At 36.4% G+C, this 27,539-nt stretch overlaps 1 protein-coding gene across 6 annotated transcripts in view; it reads left to right on the top strand.

The window, feature by feature from the left end:
• Positions 1 to 27,539, top strand: part of MCTP1 (multiple C2 and transmembrane domain containing 1) — a 494,950-nt gene that overhangs the window by 418,185 nt on the left and 49,226 nt on the right. For all 6 annotated transcript variants that reach the window (XM_069491905.1, XM_069491904.1, XM_069491903.1 and 3 more), the window contains one exon: positions 7,381 to 7,434. In XM_069491905.1, coding sequence (XP_069348006.1) covers positions 7,381 to 7,434 — 54 coding nt within the window. The remainder of the gene's footprint in view (positions 1 to 7,380; positions 7,435 to 27,539) is intronic.

Below are 27,539 nucleotides of genomic sequence, written 5' to 3'. Positions count from 1 at the left end.
TAAAATATTCCAGGTGAAAAAAAAAAAAGAGAAGAAAAAGAGAACTCAAATTCGTGTCAGAATATTTTTCTCTGCAAATGTACACCCATTCCACTCACTCTGTCCATGATCCGCAGCAAACAGATTGCTTGAAATAGGGAGTTGCTGTGAATTTTTATAAAAAGTGAATCAAACCTAACAGGTCAGTACGGTCTAAAAGTTTGCTAACATTAATCTCCAAGGTAAATGTTTTGAAGTTCTTTTTCAAATTCTATTCTTTAAAGATCTCTTATGTTCCCAAAGTGTAGTATTTTCTTATTATACATGTGCTAAAATATGCATTTATCTGAAAAAGAACTTGCCTATTGCAGTTTTCATGTTCCCAAACATACCTGCTGGGGTTGGACAAAGCGTGTTTAGGAGAAGATGGCAGGACATGGTACTCTTAAGATGGCCACAGCAGCTCCCTTTTCTTTCTTTACAGAAAATATTTTCAATAATGTGGATCTTTCATTAGAGACTTAAAAAACAAAAATTTCTAAGGTTGTTTATGAAGTTGGAAGCATTTAAAATTGTGCCTCTTTTGTTACAAAGTTGTGGTTCCAGAATGGAAATTTGGCTCTAAATATAGAGGCTTAAGTATATAATTTTCTTTTTTATTTGACCTGTTTGTTACTAATATATAAAAATAGTCCAAGAGCAGTGGCTCACGCCTGTAATCCCAGCACTTTGGGAAGCTGAGGTGGGAAAATTGCTTGAGGCCAGGAGTTCCAGGCTGCAGTGAACTGTGATCACGCCACTGCACTCCAGTCTGGGTGACAGAGTGAGACTCCATCTCTAAAAACTATTAATATATATGTGTGTGTATGTATGTATGTGTGTATATATATATTTTGCTTTGTCTCTAAAAATACATATGTGTAATTATAAATATTTTGCTTTGAAAACATTAAATTTTATAAAATGGATTAGTGGCAAGTCTAGCTATCTTTTAATTTTATTTGCGAAGCACGTTAAACAACGCAATTTTGGGGAGCCTTTTGTGTACATTTTTCAAGCTGACAAATAATACAGTTTCAAGAAAGCATTATTATTTAAGAAGGACATTCTAGGTTAATAGTTGACCTATTTTTTTCCTACTCAGTTGAATTAATATGCAATATTCTAAGACACCAAGATTAGAATTTTCCTGCAAGCAAAAAGTACAATACATTGTAAAGCCTTTAGATGGAGACATAGTTCAAATAAGCACTAGAATTCTGATCACAGTGCTTTGTGTTAAGTATAAGAATGAACATTTTAAAATACTGAGAAGGAAATATGAAAAGACATTTATTTAAGATGCTTGTACTAATTATAGAATTTATATTAGTTATCGTTTAGCCTCTCTTAATGGAAGGGCTTTTCTGCATATTAAGCTGACACTTAAGAAAATAAAAGGTTACATACTCTTGGCCAGTAAAGTAAATTTACTGTCTTTGTACCTTACAGCAAAGCATATTATAAGAATGCTGCTGTTGATGATACAGAATACAGGCTTATGTAATCAGTAGCATGCATCAAAAGTCATCTGATAGCCACATTAAAGCCACACTTCCTATTAAAAATCAGACTAAATTACAACATGGTACTTTCTAGAATGAGCCAGGGAAATGCATTCTGCAAAAAGAAATAATTGTATTTGAGTGTCTCTGTAAAAATCAGGAAGTCTTTTAGCAGTAAGTACTAATGCTTTTCTTTTTAGTCTGCCTTCTTTTGTATTGCAATATATTCAGCCTCACTGGCAAGCCTATCACACTAATTATTATTACATCTACTGGTTCAGTTATCTTGATGACTACTGTAGCTGAAATACTCCAAGGTCAAATCCTTAATAGCGTGAATCAAACTAAGCAGCCATCATACATGCAGTTGCTTTTAGAGATACCCTGGATGAAACAGTATATCCCAGACCTGTTTGAGTCTTATTATTCTTACAAACATGGAGGAAATTAATGCAGTTTAATTGTGCCATTTATTTTGCAAAAGTTCTTTCTCAAAAATCTTGTGAGAAGCAGTTGTCCTGTTGTAAAAATGTCTGCACAAGCACTCCTCTAAAGATCTCATTGACCACAAAAATCTTCAGCCCGGCCTCTGGTACTTTTAAGTGATACGAAATCATTTGAGTGGTTATATGCATCTTCCCAATCCACAGACATTCCATAATTTCATATTATGCCTACACATACATGTGATAAATCCATTGGCATGCAGATGCATGTTCTGCTTGGTTTACACACATTGATATAAATGAACTCCAGACCATATTAAAGAATACCACTCCCCAAATTCTTCCGTATCTCTAGGGTGGAAATAGGCGTTGAGTTTGTAATGTATCCAAATATAAGTATCTGTACACATTGGGATGTTCTATGAATATGAAACTAAATGTGAAACTTCTTTCTTTTGTGTCAATTTTCTTTAACATTTTAACATCACAGTTGCACATCTGGACAGCAGTGATTTCTACTTTAAATGTGTTGCATTTTTATAGACCATGTTTGAGGAAAGCAATTTGAATTGTACAACTATTCATTCTGAACATAGTAAAACATCCATTTAATTCAAAGATTATTTCCAAGGAAAAGAAGTAAACATACTAAAGAAACTGGATTATGTCAGCATTGGCTTTCAAGAGGTTTTGGCTTCACAGGACTCAATACTTATCTTACAAGGTTAACATAACCAAGATTCTTTTTGTTTAAAGGGCTTTAAATAAGTGGAAGATTTTCTTCCTAGGCAAATTATAATATGAAGTGTTCCAAGAATTATTCATGGGCTTTTTAACCTCTCTCCTCACTTTAAACATGCACCCTAAATTGATGTTTAAAAGCAATAGTTAGTATCCACTGTCTCATGATGATTTTAATAACAATGTTTACCTGAACTCACTTTTCCTCCTCCTTTCATTGGTCTTCCTGTTACAGCATCCTTCTGGACACCTCCCTTATATATCGTCTGGTGGAATAATTCCAAACATGCGGTCATATTTTTTATTCAGATACCAACATTGTTATTAATATTTTCAGTCAAATAACATTTTATTTCCCTGCAAATCACAAAATGTTTGTGTTGGATTACAATTAAAAGTCTTATAATATTAAGAGAGCTCCTCTACAACCATATGAGAGCTATAGAGTCTATAGATACACTTTTGTTTCATTTTTAAAATATACAGCCAGATATTATATGTTAATAACAAATGTTCAGCAAAGATTGAATATGGGTGGAGAAATATTATGCTTTTAAAAATAATGTTATTTGCTTATTCTTTGGCTGTAAAGTAGCTGGCATGCTGCATTTGTGGCTGTCTATGTGTGTTTTTTAAAATGTCATCTTTATTAGTATTACATTCAAGGAATAGTACCAAGAATCAGTTTCTTTCAAGACCTTCCTCCAGTGTGTGGCATATAAGTCTGTGACGAGCGACATTACAGAAGGTCATGTCACTTTTAACTGCTTGCATTACATCTTTCTGATTTCCCTAGTGCCCTTCCTTTGTTTGATTAATACTACTTGCTTTCAAACAAGGTATCAGAAAGCATAATTTGGAAGGAGAATTCTAGAGCCGATCTGAGCTGTTCCCCCTTAAGAAAAAAGAAAAAAGAGAAAAAAATCCAACTTTGTAAATGTATCTTTTCTACCACCTGCATTTTTTGTCACGTTTCATTTTTTTCGCCCTCAAGGAAATCCTACATATATGCTGCTATTAAATTATTGCTAACAAATGTTTGGCCAACTGGACTTTGTATACTTGCAAACAAAACTATGTAGTGCTTATTTGGTTTTATTTGAAGAGGAAAGAGCTGGAAATTGAGACTAGGACTTCTTTATTTTATTTGTTTTCCTAAGTATTAAACTCTAGCGCTCTCATTCTAAATAGCAGGTGTTATTTGAGTTCTCTGGGAAGGGCTGCAATTTTGTGCAGTCATTAAATGCACTTCAGTGATATACACAGTTTGTTTTTAAAAGCTCAGTTTGCAGTTTCTACGTTCATTGCATTTGGCTAAGCTCATTCATGTCTTAAAGCACAGCTCAGCTTCTGAGACACTCTTGTCCTCAAAGCCATCCATTTCACATGACCATTAAAGCCTGAAGATTAGTTGTGAAAGCATCATCATATTAATTTGGAATCTTCATCCACATCTCTACCTGTGCCCCTATATTTGTTTCTCAGTGTCAGTGAAAACATGAGTCAGAATTTTGTGTTATTAAGAATACAGAATATTTTGCCCAGGAAAAATATATATGTAATTTCCAAAAACTAATGTTAAAGATATTAAGTTAGTGTTATTTTTTTTTTCATAGCTAACATTTTTGAGTACTTACAGGGATACAGGAACTATACTAAGCACTTTATATATGTTATCTCATTGGATCCTTAACACTGTGGGATAGGTGCTATTATCATCTCCATTTTCTAAGGCACCTTAAGCTTCACATAGGCAAAATGTAATAGTGGGATACATTCTGAAGCAGCTTAAAGGCATCAGTAGGAAGCCATCTATATTATAAATCCTCACTTGTAGATGTTTATGATGTAACATTAAGAAGCAACTGGAGGAGGGGAAGAGCCCTCACTAGAACTCTAAAACATGACACAAAGGCCTCTCACTAACACAACACTTTTCTGCCAAATGTAAAAGTAAATGGTTGTATTGGGTGGTTCTGGCTGCACATTTGTGGAGCAATTGTGCGTAGCCAATTACCCACTGTGCAGAGTAAGAACAGTCTGGGTTTTGCAAATGAAGAGCCTAATTCCGAAGGCCTCTTTGAGTCATACTGGAACATAAGATCCACAGCTGATTTGTAAAATGTGTAAATTAAGCTAGTGGTTTGTTTTATGGTTCAATCGTATCTTGGGTGTTTGAAAATTAATTTGAAGAGAGTGGAGATCCCCAAATCTTAAAGGTTAAGTATTCATAGATTTTATTTCCAAGGCAAATGTTTGAAAGCATTTTGAATATTTGCTTTCATTAATCTGCATCATTGATTAGGTATAAGTCTTTCCAGGTGAACTAAATTAGTTCTGTGAGATAAATGATAGGCACTTCACCCAAAAGTGTGTTCAAAGATATGACGGATAGATGATGCATTCATCTATTCATTCGATCAACAAATATTTCTTAAGCATCTATCGTGTACCTTACAATCTGCTAGGCACAATCCTACACCATTCTGCCTTCATAGCACCTGCAATATGATAAGTACTGAAGAGAGGAGGTATATAATACATTCTTAATTATAATGAGCTTATAACATGAGTTTATTCACAAGAGGAAAACTATAGTATTCATTTTATTTTCCTGGGCATATTTGATATGACTCTGCATGGGTAATTTTAGCAAAAAAAATTATTTAAATCTAAACCTTCAAAGATAATTTTATTGAAGGTACAAAATAATAATTATTTTTAAAAATTTAATGAAGTTAGGTGAATTATTTTGATACAACACAATGTACCAAAACATTGTAGCTTCTTTTCTGTTTTAAACCTCCAACACAAATAGCCCAATTTGGAATAGCCTGGCCTGTATCACCTTAATTATACATTGTTGCTAGTGTTGATTTTATATTTGTGTTGCAAATGCCTCAGATTTGAGGAAGCTAAGTCAACATGAAGATGATCTGGTAGTCTCTATTTAATTCCACTGGATTGTAAGCCACCTGAGGACTGATAGGAGTGGAAATTAAGTATTTGTTGGTTATTTATCTTTGTATTCCCGCATTACCTACCACTGTGTGCCTTGGATAAAAGCGTTTATAATAAATGCTTATGGAGTGGCTGAAAATAGAATGTCAAGAGTCTATCTTTCTTGTTGAGGCTGAATCGCTTTATATGTCCCAAAGTAAGTGTAAGCTCTCATCAGATATCAGAAACCACATATTGTGTTACTATGATTCTTTTGAAATGCTGACTGTCCGAATGAAAGACTGCAAAATTCTACCATTTGATAGAAGATTTACAGTATGATATTAATTTAGGAACACTGTCACAGGTTGTCAGACACTTTGGGGTATATAATGGTTCATGAGCCCTGGAAGTTTGTGTTTGGGCTATTCTTTTTAAATTAGCTAATGCTTTTAGAATATTTGAGAAAAATTATTAGGAATAACTGAGAATTCTGACATGTTATCTCAGTTTATATAACTCTTTGCATAATACAGTCTTGGTTATTGACATTTTCACTCATAGAATATTCCTGTTTGTATCAAAAAGCCACATGAAAACAGGGCTAGGTGTTTCTATCCTCTAAGTTATGAGCTTTGGGAGAAAGGTTTAAAAATATTTGATAACCATTATTCTATTGAGTCTATTTAGAGATACAGGATTAGAGAAAACCACACGAATTTAGAAACTATATCAAATGTCATAAATACAATAAGTTGGGACTTACTTGAGTAACGACCCCATCCCAAACTTTTAAAAATTTTTGGTTTCCATGGAGTGCACATGTGTATGTTTGTTTAAGTGTGTAAAACCATTTTAAAAACCTGAAATGGAGTGAAGTGTCCCCTCCAGGCAAAGGGAAATTATTTGGCAAACCCCAAATAATTCTTCCATTCTGCTGAAGTAGGTGAACTAGGAGCCATTGAAAAAATACATGTATGCATATCCACTTGCAGAGGTTATACACATGTTATATGCATTTGATGATATAGAATACATTTCTAAATAATGTTAATAATATCCGTATTTATTATATAATCCTTGTGTAAAACCACAGAGGATTAAAATGAGCGTTTTAAGTAATTCACAAAAATAAAAAAATAATAGAGATAATCAAGACTTGACATTTATACATCAGAATTGAAATTTGAGCCACAATATAATACAATCTGAGCTATTTGATCAGGAAAAAAATAAAAATAAAATTTGAGCCATAAAAGGCATTGTTAGATTTATGCCATAAACCACCAACACGAATCAATTAACAGACATAGTTTTTTATCTTAGAGTTTGGTGAAAAGTAAATTAGAAATAGCAGAGCTGTTTCACGCTTAGTTATCGAGCTCTAAATTTAAAGTGCCTGATTAATATAGACAGGAGGTGTAGAAAGGAAATTTCCTGATTTAAAGCATCCTCCAAATTAATGTTCGTTTACCTTATGCATATTTCAATTTTTTTTAAGTTGTCACAAGACATTTTACGTAAATAGGGTTCCCCTGACTGAGAGTCAGTTCCCTGCTTTTAATCAATGAAAGGCAGAGCATTTTTCTAATCGCTATCTCTAGATCAAATATTCCCTCTCAGGCATCCGTTTCAAATGTTAATAAAGTTTTCACTTCCAAAAGGTTCAAAATGACAGAACAAAATTCTCTCCATTACGAGCATAAAACGACTTCTGTTTCTGTCTGCAGGTAATGGAGGACATGCTAGAGGACGAGGAAGAAGAAGATGACAAAGATGACAAGGTAATTATCTTTCCCAGCACTTGGGTACCTGGGGATGGGGAAATGTAGACATGACACTGTTTTCACAGACAGTTAAAAAAGGAGTTGAAGTGTTTGAGTCCAGAAAATTGGACAGTGCTGTTTATCATCCTAACAATGCCACTGCATGTTGCAAAGAGGGAGAGAGGGCTATAAATCCTCTTCGCTTTTGTCCAGAGCTGGGTCAAATATTTTTCTGCCAGGAACAAAAAAAAAAAAAAATAATTCAGCTTGTCTGGAACTTGATAGCTCTCGTGAAGATAACAGCAGTGACGACTGTTTTTGAAGGGCAAAAATTTGTCCTATCTTGAGTATTACAAATCGAGCTATGCTTTGGGGGAAGAGGGGAGTGAAAAAAATAGCCTGCATGAGTTGAACGTGGGTATTGTCACCTGTAATTTTCGAAGAATTGCTCAGCAAAAGGACACGACTGCACCAGAGGACATTTAAATAACCCCAATTCTCACTGCCCTTGCCTGGGTTTGGAATGGCCCCATGGTTCCTCAGTCAGGAAAGCCCGTTCACAGGCTTATGTTTCGATTGCTGGTTGGCTTGGGGGTGGTGACCACAGTAAATAACAGATAGTTTCTGGGGCTGCTAGTTTCTGGGATTGCTTATCCCCTAAGGGGAGGGAACAACTGGAAGTAGGAATTAGAATGACCTTGCAGCACTGTAGCAATGGCTGGGGTTGGAAGTGCTGCTTTCTACAGCAAGGATAGTGATGCTGTTGGTTACATCATCGTCTCTGGGCATTTCCAGACTTAAAATCTAAAACATCTTAGGGTGAGATTGAGAGAGAGGGAGAGATTATCATGCATTATTTCCACATTATTCAGCATGTAAAACCAGATTTTGACCTTCACCAGAATCTGACTTGTGTTATAGTAAAGCAATGAAATTTTTCGAAGGAGAAAAACAGTGTGTCTTAATTTACACCCTTGACCTTTGATTCCAGTAGAGATGTACAGTTATATCCCAGTGTAAGAATTTGTGTGCTGGAAGTAAGCATTAGAAATGTCAAAAAAAAAAAAAAAAAAAAAAAAAAAATCACAGTGATTAGTTAATCCCCAAAATGATGTTTTTTTTCCTAACAAATATTCAACGCTTAAAGGAAAATGGAAACACACACACGCACACATTTTCTCCCTTCTAATGCTATTTCAAAATTTTTAAATTGATAGAGCTTTTATGTGAAATTTTTCTTCTATACATCATTTAGTCATTAGCGACATCATCAAACATAAACTAACAAAATCTCCTTCCTGCAAAAACACATATGTGCTTGTTTTTAATGTTAAATAACATGAGCATACACTTCTGGCAATAAATGATATGATTTATTGTTAAGGTCAGTTGTAGAGCTGTAGAGAGCTTGTATTTTAACTCAACATACCAGCTCTGAATCATCATTTCTCTGCTGATAAACATTGAGCTGCCATCCATTTATGGCCATTTTCCCTTGCTTGTTGCTGCTTTATTATTAAAGCCACCATAAAGATCCATCCCAGCAGCAGGCGTTTCCCCAGAAATGTTAATAAATGGAAACCCTTAGTGAAGTCTAGTACTTCAATGTCCCTGCTTGAAGTGAATCTATATTTTTTTTTTAGCCAGTTTGTTGATATTCTATACTTCTAATATCCCCTTTGTATGGTCATGTTTTAATAGAAAGGATGTTAGGCATGGGAAACAAATAGATACACCTGGTTAGCCAGCCCACCAAAACATAGATGTCGGCCGGGCGCAGTGGCTCACGCCTGTAATCCTAGCCCTCTGGGAGGCCGAGGAGGGTGGATCGCTCAAGGTCAGGGGTTCAAGACCAGCCTGAGCAAGAGCGAGACCCCGTCTCTACTAAAAATAGAAAGAAATTATCTGGCCAACTAAAATATATACAGAAAAAATTAGCCGGGCATGGTGGCGCATGCCTGTAGTCCCAGCTACTGGGGAGGCTGAGGCAGTAGGATTGCTTAAGCCCAGGAGTTTGAGGTTGCTGTGAGCTAGGCTGATGCCACGGCACTCACTCTAGCCCGGGCAACAAAGTGAGACTCTGTCTCAAAAAAAAAAAAAAAAAAAAAAACCAAAAAAAAAAACATAGATGTCAAGTGGAACATGCCAGGGTGGAAACGCCAAATCTCTGGAGTAACATCTATTGTAATGTAGAGTTTGGTTGTCTGAAATTGACAACCTGCTTCTAACACATTTTCAGATCTAGTTACCAAAGTTGATTGAAAGTGAGTACTTAAATTACGCTGTGAAGGGAACTGTATTCTCCTGTACGGGATGCCGACAAGCAGTGTGTTTTCCATGTGAAAGGATTGTGAGCTGATTTTCATAAATCCAACCCTCTGTTTGAGTGATGCATACAGGAGGTTTTTCCTTTTTACTCATCATGCAATTGATAGCATAAAAATCACATCTGAACAAAAAATCTCAAATGTAATAATTTACAATAGACTTTTAAGTGCTTGCATAATAGAGGGAAAAATCTTAGAGTGGACATCTTGAAATATAAACTTTTTACTGTATGAAATGAAAATATGAAAGAATCTGCAAGTTTCCATTTACCAGCTTCCGTCTCTTGACTGGCTCTCTCAGCAGTAAATGTTTTAAGTCCTGGCTATCAGTGTGTCTGAGTAGGAGAAGGGTAATTTCCTACTTTAAAAAATTCATTGGTTCCTCTATTTAAAGTTTGTGTATAGAGTCATGCGTAATGGAATTTCATGAGAAAACAAATGTGTTTTTTGCCATACGAGCAGATACTGACCTCTAGCTCTCATTATTTCTCTGTTTTCTCATATGGTAAAACAGTGGGGTCAGGTCAGTGGGTCCTCTTATAGGATAAAAGTAAGAAAGATTAATAAATGTGCCAAAGCCTCACTTTAATTGAACCTGAAGCATATGTTGCAAGTATGTAAAATATGTCCCAGATGTTTCACCAGGGCCAGTGTCTTGGCTTTCCCTGATTACCACAAGGCAGCTATTAGTCCTGTAACCTTTGGACTTGGGGGTAGATGGGGTATTACGTGGCATAGAATGAGAGCACCTGTTTTCCATTCAGCAAAGACCCCTGGCAGGCTTTGCCTAAGCCTATCCATATGTTTTCACTTAGCAGATTGTTGGGCGATTATGAAAAGTGTCTTTCTTTAGGAGCCAGCATTGATATTAGTCACTCACAATGAAAGGGCAAGTCATTGGCTACTTGACAAGGTCCGTGTGGGTATAAACTGAAGCCTTTTATTTCATTTGAGTTTGGAGTGTTTTCCTTCGACATGATTGTGTACACAACAAAGACACAGGTATAAGAAGTTGAAGCAGATAAAGATTATAATTACTTAACACAACAGTTTTTTTTTTTTTTTTTTTTTTTTTTAGTGCTGACTTTAGCACCTGGAAAGACTTTGGTTAAAATTGGTAAAAGCTAAATCGTGATTTACCAGATTCCCAGATTTATAATTCCTCCAGATTATAGCTTTTTGAGTATTTTTCTCTGTAATTCTTCCTTTTTATTGAAAGGGCCACTTATTATTCAGGTGAGGGTTTGTGATCCACAAACTTATTCTTCATTCTAAAACCCATCGTCCACATTTGCTTAATTCTAAAATTAGGTGGCTTCTCTTTTAATTCAATTCCATGGTTTTCACAAAGGCAGAGAATATGGGTTTTAAATGGTGAGTCTAGTTATGAATCATTGACTTGTTAATATTTTCACTTATCTGAATTATGTAGTAGCACTATGTTAAGCTGTGCTAGAGATGACATTTTTCCTGAATTAAATTTTAGAAAGACATCATACTGTGTTCTCAGTTCCCTTTGTTGTAGAGCATTCTCTCAGTCATCAACCACAAAGTCACAGTTTGATCTGATTTTTGACCTGACACCAAATCCCGCCTTTGTGGTTAATAGACTATCTTAGCAAATAAGGTTTAGCTAAATTACCTAGGCGGAGCTATCAACAAGCCATATAACAGTGTTTTTCACCATGTTATATATAATAGTACAGTGGTCAGTCTGCATAATCTGGACATCTAATTAATGAAGATCAGCTTTCCTTTTGTAGTTTAAAAAGTTTAGGCACGCTTCCCATGGTGCATCCTACCCTTGTAATAAGATCCAGCTGCGATATCAGGAAGCAGACAATAGAATGCAGGTTTTCCTTAGGAAAAGCATGGATTCAAATGCGTGGCATTCTAGTAATGTTTATTGATAAAAGATATTACAATGTTCAGGCATTTATGCTTACATTACTTCTTTTTCTTCAACCGTTATGTAAAGGTTAATGTGTTTCAAGATAACTAGATGCAATGAATGAAACATATCTGAGTTACTTCAAAATACACAGATTGTTTGCTTTAATTCTTGAAATCTGTGTTTTCTGGTTTGATTCTCCATCCATAAACATGTATATAACATACTCAAGACTTCTACATCTCTGCATCTCAAATCAACCATGAGTGGGGATGGAAGGGGGGAAGAAAAAACTCTGATAAGTGATATGAAATATTTTAATCTGACAAAATGGCATTTTCCAGATAGTCAATGAAATAACTACATAGTAGGAAAACAGATCAAGGCTTTGAAGTACAGTAAGAAGAAAGGAGACAAGGAAAGACATTCTCATAAAAAATATCCTAAATCACATTTCACTGGAATACCATTGTTTTAGTTTGTTTGCTATTGCTGCATAAAAAATTACCACAAACTTAGAGGCTTAAAACAACGCTCATCTTTCAGCTCTCAGTTCAGTAGATTGGAAGTCCAGTTCAGCTCAGCCGGGTTCTCTGCTTAGGGTCTCACATTGGACAAATCAGGCCAAGTTCTCCTTTGGAAGCTTTGGAAAACAATCCACTTGCAAGCTTATTTGGGTTGCTGGTAGAATTCAGCTCCTTATAGTTGGAGGATTGAAGTCCTTGTTTTCTTGCTGGCTTTCTGCTCCTAGTGACAACTTGCCATGACTCCCTCCATCCTTAAATCCATCAATGGAGAATCTCTTTTAGGTTGAATCTCTCCCATACTTTAAATCTCTTTCTTTGGGAAGAGGCCAGTGCTTTTTAAGGGCTCACCTGCTTGGGCCAGGCCCACCAAAAATAATCTCCCTTTCTTAAGGGCAACTGTGCCGTGGAACATAACCTTATCATAGGAATGCCCATTACATCATATTCCTACACCCAAGAGGGAGGAGGGGACTATACATGGCACCTACACCAGGAGGTGGGAATCCTGGCAGCCATCTTAGAATTCTGCCTTTCACAACCATCTAGACCCACCCATACTCTAGAGTAAAAATGTAACAATGTTTATGTTCCTTGGATGTATATTATTGCAAGACTGTAACCAAACTATTATACAATAAACAAATGAGGGAAACCTGCCTGCCTAGATGTTTCAAAGATTATAGGAACATCTCATACCAGCAGTATACACTGAAGTATATTTTACAATCATAGTATAGTATATCCCATTGCTTATTATCTAATTCCGGTCTGGGGTGAGGGGTTATTGGGCAGGTAGAGGGCTATTTGCCCATGGTCTATTTCTTTCCCCTGGTTGCTCCCTTCTTGGGAGAAGGGTAAATGAGAATAAGATTAGCAAAGAGTAAGGTTGGGCCCGTTCCCCCTCGGGGGACCTGTTGGTGCTTAGACCCACTGAGCTGATAGCCCACTGACCTCAAGTCCTTAGATACACTCTATACTCTACCTGGAGTCATAGCAACATTAAAACTGGAGGGTACTCAAGGAATAGTCTAGATCAGCCCCCTTGTTTTAAAATGTGGAAACTATGGTTCAGTGAAACTTAAGTGAATGCTGAGGGTGATATAAATGATAAGTGGCAGAGCCAGGACTAATGCTCAGGTTTTCTGACTCTAAGTTTGGCATCTTTACCCTTCCTTAAGACTGTGTCTTCCTGGGGGAGGGGGGACATGGGGATCAAAGTACAGATGCAAATTACCTCAGTCATGACCTTTACTTGTTTAGATAGTACAATAAGGGAACAGACCTTTCTTCCCAGCCAGGGGCTGTTTGCTTCTGGGTTGCTACCTCTCTTCACTGTTCTCCTGCACATCCAGCCCTTTCCATCATAACAACTAAGGGGGTGTGTGGTGGGCAGAATAATACCCAAAATGTCCACACCTGAATGCCTGGAACCTGTGAATATGTCACACTATATGGCAAAGAGGAATTAAGGTAGCAGATAGGGTGCAGGTTGCTAATCAGCTGACCTTAAAAGAGGGAGATTATCCTCAATTATTTGGTTGGGCCCAAAATAATCATAAATGTGTTTAAAAGCAGAAGACGCCATCACAGCAGATGGCAGCTGGCAGCTGAATGCAAAGCCATGGCCAAGATCAAGGCTCAGGACCTTCACAGCAAGAAGGAAGAGCTGCTGAAACAGCTGGACCTCCTGAAGGTGGAGCTCTCCCAACTGCATGTCACTGAAGTGACAGGTGGTATGGGGTCCAAGCTCTCCCAGAGCCGAGCTGTCTGAAATCCATCTCCCTTGTTCTCGCTGTCGTTAACCAGACTCAGAAAGAGACCCTCAGGATGTCCCACAAGGGCAAGAAATACAAGTCCCTGGATCTGCAGCCCAAGAAAGCGTGTGCCTGCACCACAGCCTCAGCAAGTACAAGGAGAACCTGAACACCAAGAAACAGCTGCAGAACAAGCAGCTATTACCCCACTGGAGAAATATACAGTGAAGGCCTAAGCATGGCAGCATCAATAAAATACAAACTGGCTAGATGACTGTGGTGGGGAGGAAGCTGCTGTTGCTGGCTTTGAAGGTAGAGGAAGGGGGCCACAAGCCAAGAAAAATGTGGGCAGTGCCCAGAAGCTGGAAAGGGGAAGGGAAAGGATTCTTCCTGGAGTCTCCAGAAAGAAATGCAGCCCTGCCCCCATCTTGGTCTTAGCCTAGTGAGACCCATTTTGGACATCTGAACTATAGAACTGTGAGATAATAAATTCGTGTCATTTAAGCGCCTAGGTTTATGGAAATAGATGACAGCAGCAATAGGAAACTAATACAGGAACCTTCTAGCTGCATTTTCTATACTTCTCCAAAAAACACTGTATTTTAAAGCACTAGATCTGAGCTCCTAATTTTCCCTTATTAACTTAGTCTACTTGTCTCTATAAATATGGCTACGTGATTTTTCATTCAATATGAGAACTAAAAACAGTGTCTAACAAAGCAAATATTTTTATCCTAATTGCCTTAATTTTTGTTTCAGAAAAGCTTGTTCACAAATGAAAGCGAGTTATTGCTCATCTCTGTGCAGTTGTGTACTTTCCTGTTTAGGACCCTGTATTATTAATTGGTGAATGGAGCAGGAAGTTATGGTTAACTTCATTTTTCAACAGAAGAATTTTACTTTCTCACAACACTCATTCCATTCCTTAAAATGCTTCACCCTTCAAAGGACAATGGGTATTAGCATTATTAAGGTCACAAACCTTTAAGAATCTGAAGAAAGCTTTAGACTTTCTCCCCAGAAGAAAACACATAAGTACATACACACACATACACACACACACACACACACACACACACACATTTTATGCCTTTTTTTTTTTTTGTCATGGCAACTGAATTATTTTACAGGGACTCTAAACTATCCTTATAAAGACATCTCTATTACTCTCACCACCTTACCCTTGACATTAATGCCCAGTTCCTCAAACACCTGAGATAAATGGAAATTTTTCAAGTAAAAGTAATCTTTAATTCAGTTCAAAAGTAAGTTTCTACAAGAAGGTTGAAGTCTGGCTTGTTTTTGCTGCTATGGAGTGGCTTTCGACACAGCACTGGGCTTGTTATCTTTAATGTCTGTTTGTGGCTTTTCAGTTTCATGGCAGTAAGTGCTAGAAACACTGTCTTGGCAGAAAAAAAAAATAACAAAATGAGAGCTGCTGGGACCTTATCAGATGAGGTCAGGCATAGTGAGTATTCCTAGAATTCTCCAAAATTCTTTTTGCTTTCATATTGTGTCGAGATTATCTCTTGAAAAGTCTACATCATTAATGCTTCATATTTTAAAAAAATGATTAAGTATTCATTGTTCCATGCTACGGTCATTGGAGGTAGAATTAGCTTTCTAAGAGTTAGGTAGTGATTCTAGCTGTTGGCGGGTTTCTGCCTGTGAACAAATTGATAAGTTTTGTCCTTCCTTGTTCCACTTTGCAGAAGCACTTCTCCGGTCTTGGAATGTTTAGGTAGATATCTGCCTCCAATGTTCCCTTCCAAAGTGGCAATTGGGCTAAAAGAATTTAAATGAAAAGATGTACCCAGCTAATTTGGCAAAAATATTCACCACGTAAAGCAAACTATGAGTGGACTTTTTCCTGTCCGGTTATTCTGATAGTTGGATTTCCTTTGCCTGACAAAAACAGAACTTTCATTTAAGGTCACTCAAATGTTTCAAGACAGGTCGTCTGGAAAGCTAGTTAACTTCTGTATTGCAGCAGTGAACTTCCTCTTCTACACTCATTTCTTGACAAAAACTCTTGAAATAGCAGTGTGTCAGCCCTGGCTCTCAGGAGGTTGACAACGTTCATAGAAATAGACACGATTTTTTCAGGATCGCTGGCAGAGTCGTTGACACCGGCTGACACCACTGCATGTTGAGATGAGAAGCATGTTTCTTCACCAAAGCAGCAAAACCAGATGTGTTGCCAAGCATCACAGATGCTCTATCTGAACCCAGAGTGCCAAGATTTTTATTTCGCTTGAAACTTTGGCAAAGAAATTCTTCACCATGTTAAAGGCATTGACTCTGCAGATTCTAAAAGGAGTTTACAAAGTAGGAATTCTTCCTTGATTGTAAGAACTTGCCAACAGGAGTTGGCTATGCACATAGAGGTATCTACTTTCATTAAGTTACATCCAAAGGCAAATATTAAAGAAATATCAGAAATTTTGTAGTGTTGACATCATCTGATGAGGGCACAACTGTAAGAAAAGTGTGGCTTCACCAAAATATTTCCAGTGGCATGTGAGTTATTTTTCTTGGTGATTAATTCATTTTTAAAACGTTGCAATGCATCTTTTTTTCCCCTGGGGGCAAATCTCAAACCCAGGTGAAGTGCCAGTATTTAAAAATCAAACTGTTTATATATAAAGAAAAAGATCCACAATGTCTAATAAATTTTCAGAGTAGGCAGTCTGAGGAACTCCTTCAATTTTATCAGTTCCATGCTTCCATTGGCCAAAATCTAGCCACACAACTCCTAAACTTGTGTTTTATCACACTCCATAACTAGATATGAAAAACTCATGGTGGTATTGTTTTTTTGTTAATTTTTTAATAGACCCATAATTTTACATATATATGGGGTACATGTGATATTTTGATATACGTCAAAGCAGGGTATTTAGGATATTCATCACTTCAAATATTTATCATTTCTTTGTGCTGGAAACATTTCACATCTTCTTGCTATTTTGAAATATATAATAAGTTGTTAATTATAGTTACCCTACTGTCCCGGTGAACACTAGAACTTAGTCCTTCTATGTAACTGCATGTTTGTACCCATTAACCAACCTCTCTTCAACCCCCACCATTCTCAGCCTCTGGTAACCATCATGCTACTTTTTTAGGTCCCACATATGAATGAGAATATGTGATGCCTGTTCTCTGTGCCTGGTTTACTTCACTTAACATAATAACCTCCATTCCATCCATGCTGCTGCAAATGAAAGGATATGATTTTTATGGTTGAATAGTATTCCATGGTATATACACACCACATTTTCTTTATCCAATCAACTGTTGATGGACACTTAGGTTAATTCCATATGTTGGCTATTGTGAATAAACATGGAGGTTCAGGTATCCCTTTGATATACTGACTTCCTTTCATTTGGATAAATATCCAGTAGTGGGATTGCTGGATCATGTGGTGGTTTTATTTTTAGTTTTTTGAAAAGTCTTCATACCGTTTTCCATAATGGCTGTACTAATTTACATTCGCACTGACAGTGTGTATAAGAGTTCCCTTTTCTCTACATCCTTGATAGCATCTGTTATTTTATTTTATTTTGGGTAATAGCCACCTTAACTGGGGTAAGATGATATTTCACTGTGGTTTTGGTTTGCATTTCCCCATGACTAGCGATTTGAGCATTTTTTCATACACTTGTTGGCCATTTGTATGTCTTTTGAGATATATCTATTCAAATCCTCTGCCCACTTTTTAATTGGATTATTATTTATTTATGCTGTTGAGTCATTTGAGTTCCTTGTATATACTGGATATTAATCCCCTGTCAGATAAATAGTTTGCCAATATTTTCTCCCATTCTAGAGGTTGTCCCTTCACTCTGTTGATTGTTTCCTTTGCTGTGCAGAAAGTTTTTTGTTTAATATAGTCATATATTAGTCTATTTTTGTTTTTGTTTCCTGTGCTTTTGAAGTCTTAGCCATAAAACTTTGCCTAGAGTGTCCTAAAGTGTTTTCCCCATGTTTTCTTCTAGTGGTTTTATAATTTGGGGTCTTATATTTAAGTCTTTAATCTATTTTGAGTTGACTTTTTGTATCCGATGAGAGATAGGGGTCTATTTTTATTCTTCTGCCTATGGATATTGTTTTCCCAGCATTGTTTATTGAAGAGGGTGTCTTTTCCCCAGTGTATGTTTTTGGAGCCTTTGTTGAAAATCAATTAACTATACATATGTGAATTTATTTCTGGGTTCTCTCTTCTGGTCCATTGGTCTGTGTACCTGTTTTTATATTAATACCATGCTGTTTTGGTTACTAAAGCTTTGTAGTATATTTTGAAGTCAGATAGTGTGATTCCTCTGGCTTTGTTCTTTTTGCTTGGTATTGCTTTGGCTAGTTTGGGGTCATTTGTGGTTCCATATGAATTTGAGGTTTGTTTTTTCTGTTTCTCTGAAGAATGCCATTGGTATTTTCATAGGGATTGCATTGAGTCTGTAGGTTGCTTTGGGCAGTATGGTCATGTTAACAATATTAATTCTTCTAATTCATGACCATTGGACATCTTTCCATTTGTTTGTGTCCTCTTCACTTTCTTTCATCATTGGTTTGTAGTTTTCCTTGTAGAAGTCCTGATTAAATTTACTCCTAGGTATTTTATTTTTTTGTACCTATTGTAAATGGGATTTCTTTCTTGCTTTACCAGCTAGTTTGTTACTGGTGTACAGCATGTCATTTTTGCATCTACAACTTTATTGTTTATCAGTTATCAAACTTCTTGGTAGAATCTTTAGGTTTTTCTAGACATAAGATCATATCTTCTACAAAAAGAGACAATTTGACTTCCTCTTTTCCACTTTGGATGCCCTTTATTTCTTTCTCTTGCCTGATTGCCCCAGCTAGGACTTTCAATACTATGTTAAATAAGAATAGTGAAAGTGGGCATCCTTGTCTTATTCCACTTCTTAGAGGAAAAGCTTTCAGTTTGTCCCCATTTCATATGATGTTAGCTGTGGGTTTGTCATATATGGTCTTAATTGTGTTGAGGTATGTTCCTTCTATGCCTAAGTTGTTGAGTTTTTGTCATGAAGGGATTTTGAATTTTATTAAATGCTTTTTCTAAGTTTGAGATGATCATATGGATTTTTTCCTGTCCTTCTGTTGGTGTGATATATCACATTTGTTGATTTGCATATGTTGAACCATCATTGTATCCCTGAGATAAATCCCATTCGATCATAGTGTTTTATCTTTTTGATGTGTTGTTGGATTTTGTTTGCTAGTGTTTTGTTAAAGATTTTTAAATCTGTGTTCATCAGGGATATTGGCCTGTAGTTCTTGGTTTTCTTTGTGTCCTTGTTGGGTTTTGGTATCTGGGTGAAGCTGACCTCATAATTCCCTCTTCTTCAACTTTTTTGGAACAGTTTGAAAAGTATTGATGTTCTTTATAAGTTTGTTAGAATTCAGCAGTAAAGCTATCTGGTCCTGAGCTTTTCTTTGTTGGGAGACATTTTATTACTTATTCAGTCTTGTTACTTTTATTGGTGTGTTCAGATTTTCTGGTTCTTTTTGGTTCAATTTTGGTAGGTTGTATGTGTTCAGGAATTTATTCATTTTCTCTAAGTTTCCCAATTTGTTAGCGTATAGTTGTTTATAACACTCTCTAATGATCCTTTGAGTTTCTGTGATATCAGTTGTAATGTCTACTTTTCAATTCTAATTTTATTTACTTGGGTCTTCCATCTTTTATTCTTGGCTAGTCCAGCTAGTGGTTTATCAATTTTTGTTTCTTTTCAAAAATCCAACTTTTTATTTTATTGATCCTTTGTAGTAGTGTTTTAATATCTGTTCAGTTCTGCTCTGATCCTTATTTCTTTCTACTAATTTTGGGTTTGGTTTGTTCTTGCTGCTCAGGTTCCTTGAGGTATATCATTAGGTTTTTTTAATCTAAAATCTTTTTTGATGTAGGTGTTATTATAAATTTCCTTCTTAGTAGTGCTTTTACTGTATCCTACAGGTTTTGGTATGTTGTGTTTCCATTTTCATTTATTGTGAGAAATTTTTTATTTCCTTCTTAATTTCTTCATTGGCCCAATGGTCATTTAGGAGCATGTTTTTTTATTTCCATGTATTTGTACAGTTTCCAAAGTTCCTCTTATTATTGATTTCTTGTTTTATTCCATGTGGTCTGAGAAGATACTTGATATTATATTGATTTCTTTTTAAATTTGTTGAGACTTGTTTTGTGGCCTAACATATAGTCTATCCTGGAGAATGTTCCATGTGCTGATGAGAAGATTGTGTAGTCTGCAGCTGTTAGATAAAATGTTCTGTAAATGACTGTTTGGTCTCAAGTGCAGTTTAAATCCAATGTTTCTTTGTTGATTTTCTGTTTAGCTGCTCTGTCCAATGCTGAGAGTGGGGAGTTGAAGTTCCCAACTATTATTGTATTGGAGTCTCTCCCTTTATATCTAATAATATTTGCTTTATAGATCTCAGTGCTCCGGTGTTGGGTGCATACATATATTTAGAATTATTGTATCCTCTTGCTGAATTGATCCCTTTATCACTGTGTAATGACCTTCTTTGTCTCTTTTTATAGTTTTTGATTTAAAGTCTATTTTATCTAAGTATAGCTACTCCTGCTTGCTTTTTGTTTCCATTTGCATGGAATATCTTTTTCTATCCCTTTATTTTTGGTCTATATGTGTCATTATAGGTAAAGTGAGCTTCTTGTAGGTAGTACTATTGTTTTTTGCTTTGAAATTTTCCAACTTAAGCTAGACTCAAAGTTAACAAAGATACATGGCTTATAATCATGTTGGCAGGGTGGGTTTTCTTAGGTTCTTATCAATAGGAAACCATTCTAGAAGTTTTAACATAGTGGTCTTTTTACCGTCAATGGTATCTGTGGCAAGTTGCATTGTGTTCCAAATTGATGTCATTGATGTCAGACTTGGCCATGTGACTTACTTTGACTGATATATGCCACTTCCAAGCAGAAGGTTTAAGAGCCATCCTAGGCTTTGCCGTCTCTTTTCCTTCTGAAGTGAGGCTGGAACTGTCCACATAGAAGCCTGAGATCTGGAATAAAGATGACATGGAGCCAACTCATATGGACATACAGTGTGAGCAAAAAAATAAACTTTTGTTATTATAAATCTCTAAGATTTTGAGGTCTTTTTGACTGCAATATTAACTTAGTCTAAGCGGACAGATACAGCATCCTATCCCATACTCCTTTGTGTGAATTAATGTCATAATAGTATAATTTGACATAAAATATGGATTTTTTTAATAAGAGTAACCAACGTCTCAAAAAGGAAATTTTTAAATATTTTTTTCTGCTGGCTGTGGTGGCATGTGTCTGTAGTACCAGCTACTTGGGAGGCTGAAAGAGGGGGATCACTTTAGCCCAGAAGTTCAAGTCCAGCCTGGGCAATATAGTAAGACGCTGTCTCAAAAAAAAATTTTTTTTTCTTCATAAGTTCACAGACCTACCCATGCCCACCTTGAATCCCAGTCTCAGGTAAACGTTGAACTATTTTGCTATTGTTTCTCTCTCCTTGAAAAATGACACTTTTGTTCCATAAACTTATTGGAGGACAAGTCACTGGGTGGATAGAGGTAAATGTGACACACATGAGCCTTTCAGGAATCTCTGTCCTGTGGGGTCCTTGGTGTTATGTATGCCAATAATTATAATACAATGAGAAAAATGTTATAATAAAGTTATAAAGTGTTCTGGTGAGAAATCAGGAAGGTAGCCATTTTCACAGAATTGTCGATGAATGTTCCACAAAGGAAGTGGCCTTCAGTTTCAGTCTCGAGGAATTAATGAGAAGGTACCAGGAAAGGTGGTATATAGAAGCAAGGAGTACGTAGTATAGCAGGAACATAAAGTGCAGGAGAGGAAGTAGAGGAAAATGACACTAGAAATGTAAATTTAAGACTATGAAGGCTTTAGCCATCATTTAAAGAGTCTGAATTATATCTTCAAGTAATGAGGAATCTAAGGCAGTTTTAAAGTAGGGTATTGTCAGACTTCACTATAAAATATATGCATATAACATAATTCAACTTGTGCCCCCTAAATCTATTGAAATTTTTAAAAAAGGAAAAAATAAACTTCACAGTGGAAAAAAGACAAAGTAGGGAATTGTGATGATGAAATGTTTATGTTAAGAAGAGAACTTTGGCAGTACAGCAGAGGATGGAATAAGAAGGAAATGAGGCTTGAAGTCGGGAAATATGCTAGGACGTTCTGCAATAGCTCTGGCAAGAAATAAAGACATCTTTAACTTAACAGTAATAGTGATAATAGAAAGAAACAAATTTGAGAGATATATTTAATAGTAAGTGTAATAAGATTATTGAAAAAAATTAGGTTGAAGGGAGTAATGGAAATCTTAGGGTTACGGATGACTGAGATGTCTAGCTGAGATATGCTTATATTTATGTAGCACTTTACATATTTCAAAGTGCTTTCCCTTATTTCTTTATTTAATATTCACAGTAATTCTGTATATTGGCATAGGCAGTATCTCTCCCATACTATAGTATCAGGAAGATCAGGATGATTAACCTGGCCAGTGAGGGAAGTAGCTAAGACTAAAAACTAGATAAGGGGGAATAAGTTGAGCCTAGAAACAAGTTTACTTGTCCTACAGAACAAGCTAAGACTAGGAATTGGGTAACTTGTCTTCACAGAAACTGAGATTAGAAAACCAATCATCTAATTAATGTTCCTTCCCAGACATGTTGTAGCAAAGCCTGTTGACCCATCTAGAGATGACACCTAGGCCACTTGGAATGCAATTTATATAGCCAGAGTCTGTTCTGCTCAGTATAGGCAGAGAAAGTGCCCCAGATGCCTGCCTAGCCACCTTGTTCCTAGGCATTGAGTCTCCACAGAATTTGGAAAAATGATGCAGCAGGTCCACAATAGCGTCTTTTACCTGTTCAATGTGCGCTCAATAAGTAAGCACAGATCTGGTGTGGAAACAACAAAGACAAATGAAAAAAAAAAAAAAAGACAAATGTAGAAGGGGCAAAATATTTGCACTGCCTCAAAAGTTAGTTCAAAGGGGAAGGTATATAGTAACCATGCTTATTCCAACTGTGATCTAACAGTCATTAGGAAAATCTGGTGCGGAAGAACTTGGGTAGGTTGAGAAGCAGTCACTACTGTCACTATTTTATAGATGAAAAGACTGAAACTTCTGAGTCATAAGTAACTAACTCACTGAAAGTCACAAAAAAGTGAAACAACCCACGTTTAAACTTTAGTCTGTCTGCCTCCAACATCCCTCATTTTTTGCATAACAAACTCCCCCAAAACTTATTTACTGTTTTTTTTCCATTATTCAGTGTGGTAACTGGGCTTGCCTGGGAAGTTCTTGTCCAAGTCTCTAGAGTGGTTCCAGGCAGATGCCTGGGAATGCAACCATCCAAAGACAACTAGTTGGACATTCCAGATGGCTTGGGCTGGCATGTGTTGGCTTCTTATGTCATGGCAGCTTGGTTCTGAAAGGAAGAATTTAAAAGCGGATGTTTCAAGAGACCCAAGTAGAAGCTGCAAAGCTGCTTATGACTTAGCCTTGGAAGTCCCAGAATATCACTTCTGCCACATTCTATTAGTCAAGAACGACATTAAGGCCAGCCCAGATTCAAGGAGAGGGGAATTCAATTCTACCTTTTGTTAGGGAGTATGAAAGTCATATTACATAAGAACCCATAAGCTGGGAGATACTGTATGACCATCTTTGGCAAATAGAATTGGCCACAATTTCCAAAGAGCAGAAGCTTCCAATAGATGTCATACAGCATTAAAGAATTTGGAGACTATTGCCCACCAGGAGACTCTTTATCCACAGTTTATCAGCACATGGTGCCAGATGAAAGTACCTCAAAAATTAAACATGCCACCTTCAAATTACCAGGTAGATTCAAGTTTTATCATCCTATGTATATTTATTCTTGACTTCCAAGATGAGATGCAACAAAGGACACACTGAATTGTATTCTCTACTTGTCCACTGAAATATGAAAGGACTACCTAATTATTCTTTTACTTTGCTCATAAAGATTCTATCCCAAAATTTCATCTTAGGGCTGAGCTCTCCCTTGAAGCTAGTTGGGAGGTGGGAAGGAGTTGCAAAGAATCCTTTAAAAATTCTGATCTAAGCCTGGGGCAACATAGCAAGATCCTGTCTCTGCCGAAAAAGAAAAAAAAAAAAAACACAAAAAACAATTAGCCAGGTGTGGTGGTGTGTGCCTGTAGTCCTAGCTACTTAGGAAGCTGAGGTGGGAGGACTGCTTGAGCCCAGGAGTTCAGGGCTGCAGTGAGCTGTGTGTGATGTGCCACTGCACTCCAGCCTGGGTGACAGAGCAAGACCTTGTTTCAAAAAAAAGAGAAAAATTCTGATCTAAATTATAATGGACATCCATTGTCCTCCCTTGAGAAAGGAGGACCCAATGCCAATAGCCTGTGTTCTGGAAGTCAGGCTTTACCTACTGGCACTGGCTGCCAAAAATTAAATAATCAAGTGAGGAAAGAAGGTTGCAAAACATTTCCTTAAAACATAATAGTTTCTACTTTTTAGAACAGGTAATTTAAGATTGCCAAACAGTTCACATTTGGTATTTGACTAATTTTTTCAAGGACATTTCTCATAGGATTTAAAAGATCACTCATATCTCTAAAAATTTTGTTGTAGGAACCATAAGTAGCTTGGTCAGGACCCTTTTCCGTATCCCTGGAGTTAATGTTTCTCTGCTGTACCGAGGTAGCATATGTGGATGTTAAAATCAATATTCGGCATGTTATGCACATAAATGCTCTTTCTTGGTTCTGGTATCTTAGCCAAGTATTCTGATCAGCAATAATTTGGGAATGGGGATGGCATCTGTATTCTCTCTGTGATTCCACACTTGAATATTTTGGAGACATACAAGGTAATATGATAAGAGAATATACAGCTGTGGCAGTCTGATAATGTAAGATTTTATTGATTATCCAACACAGTAACTACCCAGGGTATTAGGTTTGCTTGTCACAATCTTCAGTGCCTGGGGTAGTTGAACAAGTTCTTTTTTCCCATTGAGCTAACCTCAAAGTCACATAGTTTCTGAATCAAGGTCCTCAGATTTCATACTTAGGCAATTTCTTTCCTTTCTAATGGGGTATATTAGAGAGAATGTGTCACCTTTTGCACCATGTAATACCAAATCAGATCAGAATTCATGCACAATTATGTCAGTGGAAATCTAATAGTACAGGCTGGCTTATCTCTAGATAACACATGGAAAAATAAACTTCCACAACTGACAGATTTACTTGATTTTTTTTTCAGATATTTGTAAGCATTCGAGCTAGAGAATGTAACTGGATTATTTTTCATGCTACAAACAACAACAAAAAAACCTCAACAGTAAAATGGTTGCTAAGTATTCGAGCTGGGTCATGCTGCCTTTCTTTTTTCTTTTTTTCTTTTTTTCTGTTTGAAAAAGTTCCTGGATAATGAATGCAAAGAAAGAAAAAAAAAAGACATTTTGCATTAGGTATATTTCTTAGGAGCACTAACAACTTTAGAAAAATAAAATTTACATAAAACACTTATGTGAAAATAACTTCCATTGATAATTAATGGCATTTAAGTAGCACAGGTTACATGGCAGTCTACCTGGGAATGATATTAGGCTGCCTAAAAAGCATTCATCTGTTTCTCTTTTATAATCAGAAGAAGTCAAAGCCCATCACTAATCTGAAGTCTTCTTGAAACCAATTAAAATAATTTAAGATAAGTTGTACTGCAAATGTGCTTTTTAAGTGTTTTAGACTTAGGATGTCTTAGGGATGTTGTAACCCCTTTTAATGTTACTATTTATATATAACTACCATATGTATAGTATTACACCTTAATGCACTGTATTAGCTGTCACTTGAAATTAAGTGCAGGCATGTTCTTTTTTGGCCTTCAGTTTCTCCTGCATTAAACGTTTAAATAATGATACCAGTAGTAAAAGGGTAGGTAGCATTCCCAGTGGAAACCAGCTACTGCATCTGGTGGGGTTGTGTTCGGGTTTCTACATGAAAGATATGGTAGTATCAGAATCTTTTAGTGTTTACACACCTGGTATCCAGAACTCTACCTGATGTCTTTTCTCAGGGAATGAATGGAATCAAAGCTTAGGGTAGGCATGTTTGATAGATATGCCTTGTCTGTAGAGATCTGGTGATAATTCCATCAAAATTTGTCCCCAGTTGATCGTATATCTGTGCATTTTTATATCTTTGTGGTTTTCTTCACCAACTCTGTGCTTGCATCAGTGCCTTCATTAGAAGGTCAGGTTTTGAAGATTTAATAATTCACCTTGAAAATGTACTATAAGTTGACTGTATCAAGTACAGGTTTTCTCCACTCAGCATGAATTTCATGGCATTAAGAAAAGGGAAATCCATAGCTAAAATATTTCCTTGATACTGTTTTTAATTTATTTGAGAAAAAGTAAATAGATGCTTATTGGATTTCAGAAGTTTTTTCCTATTTCCACAAGTCATGTTTGTTTTGTGTTATAATGATATTGTACAGACTTTTCTCCATGATGATTAAATTCTGCATTTTCCAAACATGGGAAAACCATTAGTATTAATAAAAGAAACTATCCAGATGGGTCAGAGCTTATACTAAAACAATTGATATGAAAATTAAAATTTCTCATATTTATTCATAAATATTCACCTTCCCACAACCTAAATCATAGTGATATAACTTCTTGTATGTGTCTTTTTCTGTAACAACAGGTAAAAGAGTAATATGTTAGAGATTAGGTGTTTGTTTGTTTTTTGAGACAGTCTTACTCTGTCACCTGGCCAGAGTGTAGTGGCATCATCATAGCTCATTACAACCCCAAACTCCTGGGCTCAGCCTCCCGAGTAGCTGGCACTCTAGACAGGTGCCACCACGCCCAGGTAATTTTTCCACTTTTTGTAGAGACGGGGGTCTCGTTCTTGCTCAGGCTGGTCTTGAACTCCTGACTTCAAGCGATCCTCCTGCCTAGGCCCCACAAAGTGCTAGGATTACAGGCGTGATCCACGCCCAGCCTAGAGATTAGTTTTTATTTTATTTTATAAGAGTTGATTGACTTTGTTAACTACAGGTACTTTTGTGTCTATTTACATACCCACAGTATAGAAATAAAGGTGGAATTTTCTAATTAAAAAACAAGATATCAAGATATAGCATTTTTTTCACACCTCATATAAAGGATTCATTCATTCATTTGTTCATGTATTCATGAATATGTGCACTTAAATATTTGAGTACCTATGACAAATGTCTATTCTGTGTGTCATATACAGACAGATTTTTAGAAAAATGTAGTAAGTTTTCTTTTCTTTCCTTCACCATCAATCTCAGACATACTCTACTTTGTTGCCTCCATTGCCTCCATTTACTTCCCACTTTTGTTCAATCTTTATTTTTTCTTTTGTGGCTTCCATCTATAACACTTCACTAAACTCATTTCATGAAGATATCAATAACTTCACATGGTTTTCTTTCTTTCCAATGCTCCCTTGACCACCATTTAGTATCCCCTTCTATTTTCCTGTGCATTCATGGTTTAGGTTTTTTTTTTTCCTCTAACACTTCAA

The sequence above is a fragment of the Eulemur rufifrons genome, chromosome 17, assembly GCF_041146395.1.
Source record: "Eulemur rufifrons isolate Redbay chromosome 17, OSU_ERuf_1, whole genome shotgun sequence".
NCBI lineage: Eukaryota > Metazoa > Chordata > Mammalia > Primates > Lemuridae > Eulemur > Eulemur rufifrons.
Note: the sequence above shows the minus strand (reverse complement) of the source record. Positions and strands in the feature narration are given on the sequence as shown.